Below are 10,342 nucleotides of genomic sequence, written 5' to 3'. Positions count from 1 at the left end.
TCCGCCATTGTAAAAAGCTAACCGGAAGAGCCGTATCTCTACTAAAAGACGTACTTCCGGTCTTCAATTTTTTCGCGACATAGGCCTATTACGGCTTTTGTTCACACAGCGCGCGTTCCGGGACTGAACACGGCAATGTTACTAGGTCCCCAACACGGCATCGATCCCGGCATAAATCCCGGGTCGAGTTTGCGTTCACACATAAGGCGCTCTGGCAATTTGCCGAAATTTCCCGGGTTCAAAGCGCTGTGTGAAAGGGGGCTTTACACAACACACACACACACACAGCCATGTTTATGTGATTTGTGAGGACGATTCCATAGGCGTGTATATTCTATCCCCTTAGGCCCCGATCACACCTGACGCGTTTTTTGCAGTGAGAGGCGCCTGTTTTCAATGGTTTCCTATGGCAGCGAGCGTTCTGCGCGCTGTTTATGCGCCTGCTGCGCCTCGCGTTTTTGAAGTTGAAAAAAAAGCAACTCCGAGCGGAAAAGGCGGCCCGACGTCATCGCGTTTTTTTCCACTGTCCATTCGAGTGAATGGAGAGGCGGGCCTTCCGTTGTAGTGATGAACGCTACAGTTGCTTGAACGCCCGGAGAGTGCGATGATGGAGGATAAACTAGTGGTGCTCTCGGGTTACCAGGAGCTTAACGACTTCACGAACCGTAACTACCACAATGTTAACAGAAAGTAAATAAAGTTAATAAAAGGCTGATTTGACGTTTACTTGACTGACAGCTGTTTCAGTAGTTGCCTAGCAACATAAAAAACGCAGCGCACTGCTCGTTCTGTGTGATGGTAAAAACTGTGCACCTCGCGTTTTCGAACCTGAAAAACGCGTCAGGTGTGATCGGGGCCTTACACTGCCCCTATCCCTAAACCTACCCATCACAGGAAACATTCTGCATTTTTACATTTAAAAAAAAACACTGCTTAGTATGTTTTTAAAGCCATTTGAAAAATGAGGACCCCCAAAATGTCCTCATAAATCACGTATTTTCCCGAGTGTCCTCATTTGCAGGTGTGTTATCATAAAAATGTCCTCAGTTGTCATGAAAACAAGTACACACACACACGCACACACTAACTCTCTCTCTCTCTCTCTCTCCCTCCCCCTCTCTCCCTCTTTCTCTCTCTCACACACACGCATTACATCAGGCTAATGCCATTATACCATGCACAATAGTTTTAATGTCATCATTTATAATACATAGAATATAAAATATACAAATAAAAATAAAATATTATAAAATATAAAAGTAAAACTGAAAGTAAATAATGATGATGTGTTGATATGACCCGTCCTGCTCACTGTCAGTGGTTTTAGGGCCCAGAAAGATCAACAAAAGGGTAATTTCAGCTTGATAGGAAAACAATGTTGACATTCCACCGATCGTAAATTATTAATGTTATATTGTTGATATTTTCTTTTTATTTATTTATAATTTGCTAAACAAATATATATATTTATTTTCCTTCCTGGAACAACTTTAAACCGTTTTCTATTTCCAAAAGGAGGAAATGAGGAAAACTGATAAGAGTTCCCAACATGCTGTCAGGATACTTCCTTACAGTCAAGACAAGCATTATCATGTACAAATAATTCACACTGTCTGATGAAGTGTGTGGACAATTACAAGAGCTCATCGTCTAGGTGTGTTTTCTTTTCCATCCCATTATGCCAATGAGCCTCTGCCACAAGGTTTTTTTTCTTCTTTTTTTTCTTTTTTTTAATACAACAATATGTCATCACATGGCTTCAGTGAATCCGACTGGTTTCTTTTAATAAGCAACTCACGGTCTCACCACCATTCTCACGAGAAGGTTTTCCCCACACATGAATCATGATGAAACACAGATGGCTCGCAGGAAACCTCACTGAGATCTTATCACACACAAGCCTAAATGCTTATCAAGTTTGCGTGAGTCGATTATGAGTCTCAATAAGTAATAATATGATCGATTGAACAGTGTTCTCAATGTGAACCATGCTTAAGGAAACAACGATTGCTGGGGTTTTTTATTTGCATGCAGAGAGCAATTCTACACTACAACAAGGAAATAAGTGACTTTATTTTATTCAAAGTACATACTATTACAAACTGTTAATGCTGTAATATAATTCTGATCTGATAAAACAAGTTTTTCTGCACACTGTGAATAAATAAAATGTTAGTTGCATATGCATGATTTTCTTAAAGGTACAGTGTGACTTAATATGAGGCCTTTAGCTAAAAATGTTTTAATGAAACACAAATTCAGTCATAAGTACACTTTGGACAATATGGTACAGGTCATATGTTTTGAATATATTGGATAAAATAAACAATTCACACTTTTTAACAGTAAAAACCTAATTCGTTTGTTTTCTATTGTTATTTAGAAGTAAATTAGTGTGGTAATCAAATGTACGTGTTTTACCATAACCACTGAAACTTTCATTTCAAACATATACGCATTTAAATCAAAACAATAAATGCAACTGGAAATAAAACTTATGAATGCATAAAACCATAAAATGAATAAAGCTTTATGAAAGTGTGATATAAGTGGAAAATACTTCCTTAAATTACTTTCTTCTTCCTGCATATATGCACTTATGTGTATCTCGGAATATGGCTTTATCCTCCTGGGACCCGGGAATAGACTTTTGTCCACTGTAGTGGACATTATATTTTAGTGAATTTCTCTGACATCATACATGTCACATGACACAACCTGGGTGTCCAGTAAAGAGCACATTCAGGACTTTTCAGAGATACCAAATGTTTGGAGGTTTCACCATGAAAACAACTTCTCCTTGGTCTTTAAAAATGTCTGACATTAATTTAGTGATCAAATGTAGCATTCTTATGGAAATATGATAATATATTGTAATTATAATTTAAATTGGACTACTTTTCAGATTGTATTTCATAAAACAACATCTCAGGAAAATGTTAAGGGGTTTAAAAAAAAAAAAAAAATTCTGTTACAGAACAGGGCATTGATTTCATACGTGTCCACTGTAGAGGACACCAGGACTTAAATCATGTTTATCAGGCATTCTGGGAGACACAACAAGTGAATATGGAAATAAATTATACATCAATATTCCTATGAAATATTAGATATTATTATTCAAATGTTGCCAATTATTACTCCAATTATTACACTTCTTTTTTCATTAAATGTTGCTCCAAGAACACATTAAGGTGCAAATTAGATACAGTTTATAGATACATTGCATTGAATGGGAATATTAATTTATGGACATTTTACCCACATATTGCATAAAGTAAAATGGTGTATCAATTCATTCCGTTATTTCTTTCATAACATAGTTGAGAATCATCTTTATACAAATTTTGGTTGAAAAAATCCTGAAACCCCCAAATTTATTGGTGATTGAAAAAAAAAATCCCATTGTTTTTGCCTATACATATAATTTCATGTCATTTTATTTTTTAAACAACTTAGTCCTGGCGTCCACTACAGAGGACATAGCATAACGTATGAATAAAATATTATTTTTCAAAAATGTTTTTTTACCATTTGTTTATTGTGCTCTAAACAGTGTGATGACATGGAAAAAAACTAAATTCAAAAAACTTTTTTTTTCTGGGTCCCAGGAGGATATTTGTGTGAATATGTGCTATATGTATTTGTGTAGAATGGATAGATTACAGATTGCACAATATGTGTAATATTAGATATCACCTCTCTTTACTAGTGAAATCTCAGAGAAGGAGAACTGGAAGCAGAACAGAAAATACTGAAGATTATGCATTCCCGTGAAACTCCTACAAATTACCACCTCATTTCTCACTAAAAGCTGTGAAATATCTTACAGTGACATCATCTTATCAAAAAATCCATTCTGTTCCAACCTTTTACTCAACTCTTATCTTTCCTGACCCATATCCCTCCATTATTCTGCAATAGACTCAGTGCTTTTACGAAATGAACTTGATAAGCTCATTCGTGGCCTCTGGTAAACTAGCTTTGTTTAAATATAATAAAGCCCTTCCTGGATCTCATTCCAATTATCAACATTACATATTTGCTCTGAGCAAATGCTATCTGGAAAGTGCACTGACTTATTATTAACATACTGTTCCCGCATAAGTCGCTTGTTCTGTGTTGATGTACACAGACAGGTTGATGATGGCATCTGTGTGTGCATCTGGGTTAGCAGGAAAACTGAAACCAGAAACTCTTCTTGATGGCTGAAGAAGATAACGATAATGATTCTGATACTGTTCCTCTGTTGTATTCTCTGTAAATAAGAACTATGACATAAGTTGTGTTTTAATTCCTTTCTATGCAAAACTCTCTACTTGAAAACGCTCTGGAAAGTCCAGTGCAGTTTTTCCCTGTGAGGACGAGTGGAAAACCGACCAGCAGATAGGCCTACACACACTCTATATTTTGTCCAGTTTCTAACGAGACGCGTGTCTTTCTGTTCCTTTTTCTCGGCCAGACTACCCATATTTTCAATGTAATTTTAGCTTACGTTTCTGCCTGAGGAGATTCAGCATTTTCAGTAAATGAGCTTCACCGCTCGCATGCTGTTGACTGTATTGTTTATGTGAAACCGGATTAGTCAAGGTGACTTATTTAATACGGTTTTATTTTTATTTTATTTTTTATAATGAGTACTTATATGATAATCTTTTAATATAGGTGAATGGCATGTTTGGGAAGTGTTCAAAACAATTTTGGTAACACTTTACAAGAAGGTTCATTATTTAACATTATTAACATGAACTAAGAATGAACAATACATTTAACATTTACTTATACATTAGTAAAATCAAAGGTTGTATTTGTTAACATCAGTTAATGCACTGTGAACTAACACGAACAGCTGTATTTTTATTAACTAACATTAACAAATATTAATAAATACTGTAACAAATGTATTGACCATCGTTAGTTCATGTTAGTTTTCTAATATTAACTAATGAACCTTATAGTAAAGTGTTACCATAAATTTGAATGAAAAGTACAAAGGATTTTTTCCTCCCTCAGAAACTGGAATTTCCTGATTTTTTTTAATAGCATTTTGTGTCATTACCTATTAGGGTTATATTTATTGTATTTTTAAAATGTATAATATAGTCTTTCAGATATGATATAAATAGATGCATATCATGTAGGCTAAATGCATGTTTATATTTAGCCTACATAAACATGATTATTAGGCTACGCCTGCATTGTTTAAAATACATGCTTTGGGCAATTTTCATTATAATTAATTAACGTTTCTAGCTAAAATAAAACGTGTGCTTTGTGCTATCTTGTTAACTTTACTATTACGTATAGGCTTTATTTACTTAGTATCTTATAATAGTAAATTAAGCCGACAACATTAGCGTCCTCTTGTGGATAGATATGCGTATTCAGTCAGACTATCGTGTCAACACACTCGTTGTTGACCTCAAATGTGTTAAATACCATACACTTTGTATGCACTATATCATCTAAACAGATCCTTTAACACACATGAATGCACACATGGCGCGAATTTGTGCCCGAAGACTGGTGGAGAATTCGAAATTCGAAATATCACTGTTACTAGGAAACGGTATCTGTTCATCAACAAAGGGGAGGTGTGTTGTGTCAGGGAATACGTTTACAGTAAGACAGTATATCTGGAAGAGTAGAGAGAGAGAGAGAGAGAGAGAGAGAGGGAGAGGGGGAGGGGAAGAGCATGTGTACCAGGAATAGTATTACTGACAACCTACCCTTACTGGAAGAACCCCTGGGCGGAGCCAAACTAGAACATGACGAGGAGGCCACTACAAATAACACAGGAGTTCAGCACACCAGCGAAGAGAAACACTAACTTCTCTTAACGAGACACGAGTTGAGTTGAGGAGCAAGAGAAAGAGAGTGAGCGAGACTTACTACTGTGGATATTACAAACAGTTCTCATCTATCTAAAGATACTCAAAGGTAAGAGAGGTTTTCAGAATATATTCTTGGTAAACTAATCAGAGTGCCAGCTCTGACTTTATAGGCTACTTAAGACATCTTTTTATTGGCTTAACTTAATAATTCTTACTTCTTAATAGCTAATAGCACAATACTTAGGTTACACTTTATTGGTAACACTTTATTTGACCATGTCATTGATACATATGTTACATGCAACGTTAGTTGTAATAACTATAAATTGTGCATTATTACATTCAACTAACCATAAACTAAACCAAACCCTAATCCTAACCCTATATAGTAAGTACATGTAGTTCGTTAATATTACTCAGTACTTAAATGTATACTTACAGTGTAACAAAGACACCTTAAAATAAAGTGTAACCCTTTATTTTAAGGTGTTCGTGTTACAGTGTAAAATACATGAGTAATAATAATTAACTATATGTACTTACTTACTATAAGGTTTGGTTAAGGTTTAATTGCATGTAATTATACATAATTTATAGTTACTACTACAGTAAAATACAGTAAAAATGTAAAATAAAGTGTTACCGACACTTATGTTCAGCCAATATAAGGAATAAGAGCTATTAGCCAATTATTTTTAAATTTTGTCAACATATCATAATTATACCAAAATCAAATGTACTTGAATAAGTTGGGTATCTTCACTACATGTACATCAATCTGCAATGATAGAACAGTATCAAATGTCTTAGTTTGATGACTGGCTTCAAACCCCTACCCCATTGACTCATTGAACGTGTGTTTCCTGTGGTACTCATCAAAGTCTTTCTCCACAGGCTCCTGCTACCCGCTTTGAGAGACTCACGCCATGGTATCCCACAGCAAGTTTGACAACGCAATGAGCAGCAGCCTTTTTGACGCAAGCATGCGGCTGCCGTCTCACCGTTACAAAACCTTCAGCTCCAAGCTGCAATACCAGATGGTGCAACACGCCATCCGAATGCTCCAGGAGAGCGGCTTCTACTGGGGGTCCATCAGCGGAAAAGAGGCCAACCACCTGTTGAACTCGGAGACTAGCGGGACCTTTCTGGTCAGGGACAGTTCGGACAACCGGCACTTCTTCACGCTTAGCGTCAAGACCGAGTCGGGCACCAAGAACTTGCGGGTTCAGTGCGACAACAAGTCCTTTTTCCTGCAGACAGACTCCAAGAGCGCACAGTCCGTGCCACGCTTCGACTGCGTGTTGAAGCTCGTCCATCACTACATGCCCTCGCCCAAAAGCAACCTGTCAATTGGAAACTCAAGAAGCGCGTACTACATCTACACAGGGGGGGAGAAAATCCCTCTGGAGCTTTTAAGACCCCTACCTTGCATAATGTCCTCCCTGCAACACCTCTGCAGGAAGACTGTGAATGGACATATAGAAGTTTCTGACAAGAGAGAGCAGCTGCCACAACAGCTCAAAGACTTCCTTCAAGAGTACGATGCTCCCATTTAAACAACTGCTAGCTGATAGAGATGCACTGATCTGTGAGCTACGGTGAATGAAGAAACGAGGGAGCCGAAGCTAGTCGAGACCCAAAGGCCCTTGGTGGCTAGATGGGCCAAAGAAGTATTGAACTGTTCATGAGTACATGGAGTTGGCGGGTACTGATGGATTCTCACGTGACTGATCTCCAAGCCTCGTTCTTGCCAGTGAATGGACATTTGTACTGTTCCCTCGCTTGTACCAGTGCCAGTATCTGTGGGCACCAATCACTGCCTCTGCACTGCCCCGAATCTGCAGGGAGAGACAGAAAGCCATTTAACCGAAACCAGCCGCCACCGCCTTCTTCCAAGTAAATATTTGTGCCTTTCAAGGGAAAAAGGAAGAAGTGAGTAACAGCATAGCACTGAGGCACAAGCTGTTGAGAAACGACTTCTGGCTGGGAACAAAAGAGTCAAAGCAGTTCGGATAAAACACACCATGACTGAACATGTATAAAAACGGACTTGTACTTGAAAGAGCGACACTTTGAAACAAAATGTGTGTGTGTTTGTAGAGTCGACGTGTGGGTTTGTGTTTGTGTCGGGAGCAGTTTAAACGACACTGCTTGTCATTGAATGTATTAACATTACATGAGTGGTCTGTGTCTAAAAGATCGCCCATGTTTCACCTTGTCATACAAAACACTGTTTACATATATGAAGATCGGTTATCTTTTGTAAAGACATCTCAACCATGTTGGTGATGTTACGTATTTATATTTATATATACAAAAAAGAACATTTCAATAATTTATTAAAGAGCACTATTTTTGTACAAATGAATTTCATGTCTTGGGTTTTTCATTTCTCAAATGGTTGAAAATGTTTAAAATGGTTGTAGATGAATCAGAGCTGCCGGCACCTATGATTCAGATTCCCGCAGCTCTTCTCCTGGAAGGGTTAAAGTTGATTCAGAGATATTCACTTTAGCGAGCGGGAATGATCCTCCCCCCACTCTCTCCGACAAGGCTGTTCCAGTAAAACTTTGACTGATATGGGGAAGCTCAGGATTACAGTCAATGTTTTACTCACTATTTAAAGGAACAACCTTGGACAACTGAGTAGATATAATATGCGAAGACAGATAAGCGGTTATATTGCAATTAAAAGGTAATTACAAATGATAACATTTTATGGTTACACTTCATTTTAAGGTATCTTTGTTACTCTGTAACTACATTTAAGTACTGAGTAATATTGAGCAACTTCATTTACTTAGTATTGGGTTAGAGTTTGGTTTGGTTTAGTGTTAGTTGCATGTAATTATGCATAATTTAACGTTATTACTATAGTAACAGCCCGTTCTCATCCCAAGTCGTCATATACTGACGCTTTCAAAATTTCTTCAATATCTGACGCACAAAGCACCCTTTAGCGTCCATATGAGACGCATAACCCTACCACAGACCTAAACCTACCCATAACCGAAGCGTCTCATATGGACGCTAAAGGGTGCTTTGTGCGTCGGATATTGAAGAATGTCTGAAAGTGACGGAAAGTGACGATTTGGGGATGAGAATGCGTTGATAGTAAGTACATGTAACAGATACTAAAATAAAGTGTTACCCATTTTATTTTCGGGTTACACTTAAGTTCGATGGTCTACTTTAGACATTTTACTGACTATAAGTAACTTTGCCAACTTATTCAATCTTATTTTCTTTTTATATAAAGTACGAATTCAGATTATATCCACATTTTAAGCCCAAAAAGGTTACAAAACATTAAACAGTCAATAGCTTGAACACACCTACTCGTTCCTTTATTGTTACTATTCTCTAGAAATATAAGTCATCAACTATGAAATAAAACAAATTGAATTATGTAGTGACTAAAACTTGTATTAAAATCTAGCTTACAGCCCATTTATATTTGTCTAGAAAACTCATTTCAAGCATTTAAGCAGAAACCTTTAGATCAAAACTTATAATAAGAATCATTAATCTAGTCAAGTGTCCACAGCTTTGACAAGTGTGTGTGTGTGTGTGTGTGTGTGTGTAGTAACAGCTGATCTCTTTATCTCTGAGTCTAGCTTTACTTGGTAGAGACTGTGACAAAAGGGAAGAGGTGTGACTGTTTCGAAGTCTTTTGAACTTGAAGTCTGCTGGGAAACCAGTCAGATTTGTAAAGTCACGCTATAATGTACTTAGACAGCTGGGGAGTGTGTGTGAGAGGTTCGTCTGAGAATGTGACTGTGATAGAGACTGATTGTATTTGTGTGAGTAAGAGAATTGCGTATGTGACAATCAATGCATTGGCAGAATAATGATGTCACAATGAGGAAAAAAATCCATTCGTATCAGAGTTCATACCTTGATGAAGCTTTTAACGCTGACATTCAGTACACACCTTTTTTTAAATTGAAAACTGCACTACGGTGATTCATTCATGTTCAAACTCAAACTTGTGTTTTGGTTTCATGCTGTGCTAAATTATCCCCTTCCAGAACTATTACAGAGTTTTGCAATAAAACACTTTAACCAAAGCTTTAAGGTCACGCCCATGGAATTATCACACAAAATTATAAATCTCGAGTATTGGTCGAGAGGGGAAAAAAAAAATCACCACAGAGAAGTAAGTTGCTTCTGACAAACAGACAGCTCTGTACATTTTGTACTCACAACCCTTTGCCTCTTTCTTCTTCCTGCTACACTGACGTTTACAGTAAAGCGAGAAAACTACACACCTGTCTCACAACACATGAGAACAATGAGAGCTGTACCGAGGAAACAGTTTCATACCAGCCACACAAAGGCGTGCAACCACGCATGTGCAGAACAAACCTTTACCAGAGTTCAATGATAGTCAGCTGTTTGTCTGCAAATTCTCTCAGCTGTAAATATGCAGTGTTAGGGAAAGTTAGTTAAAAAGTAACTTATACTTCCTTAAAAGTAACTTATTCTGTTACTTTTATAGAATGTTA

The 10,342-nt window shown here is 37.2% G+C and overlaps 1 protein-coding gene across 1 annotated transcript; it reads left to right on the top strand.

Annotated features, from left to right (window-relative positions):
* Window positions 1-5,647: 5,647 nt before the first annotated feature.
* socs3a (suppressor of cytokine signaling 3a) lies at window positions 5,648-8,202 on the top strand. The gene is made up of 2 exons (XM_084123344.1): window positions 5,648-5,940; window positions 6,729-8,202. The coding sequence occupies exon 2, from the start codon at window positions 6,761-6,763 to the stop codon at window positions 7,388-7,390; it is 630 nt and encodes a 209-aa protein (XP_083979470.1). The 5' UTR covers window positions 5,648-5,940; window positions 6,729-6,760; the 3' UTR covers window positions 7,391-8,202.
* The last annotated feature ends 2,140 nt before the right edge of the window (window positions 8,203-10,342 follow it).

The sequence above is a fragment of the Abramis brama genome (genome assembly GCF_963993115.1).
Source record: "Abramis brama genome assembly, chromosome: 1".
Classification (NCBI taxonomy): domain Eukaryota; kingdom Metazoa; phylum Chordata; class Actinopteri; order Cypriniformes; family Leuciscidae; genus Abramis; species Abramis brama.
Note: the sequence above shows the minus strand (reverse complement) of the source record. Positions and strands in the feature narration are given on the sequence as shown.

Excerpts from the sequence above, each read along its gene's own strand:
- socs3a (XM_084123344.1), top strand. The coding sequence starts at position 6,761 with ATGGTATCCCACAGCAAGTTTGACAACGCAATGAGCAGCAGCCTTTTT.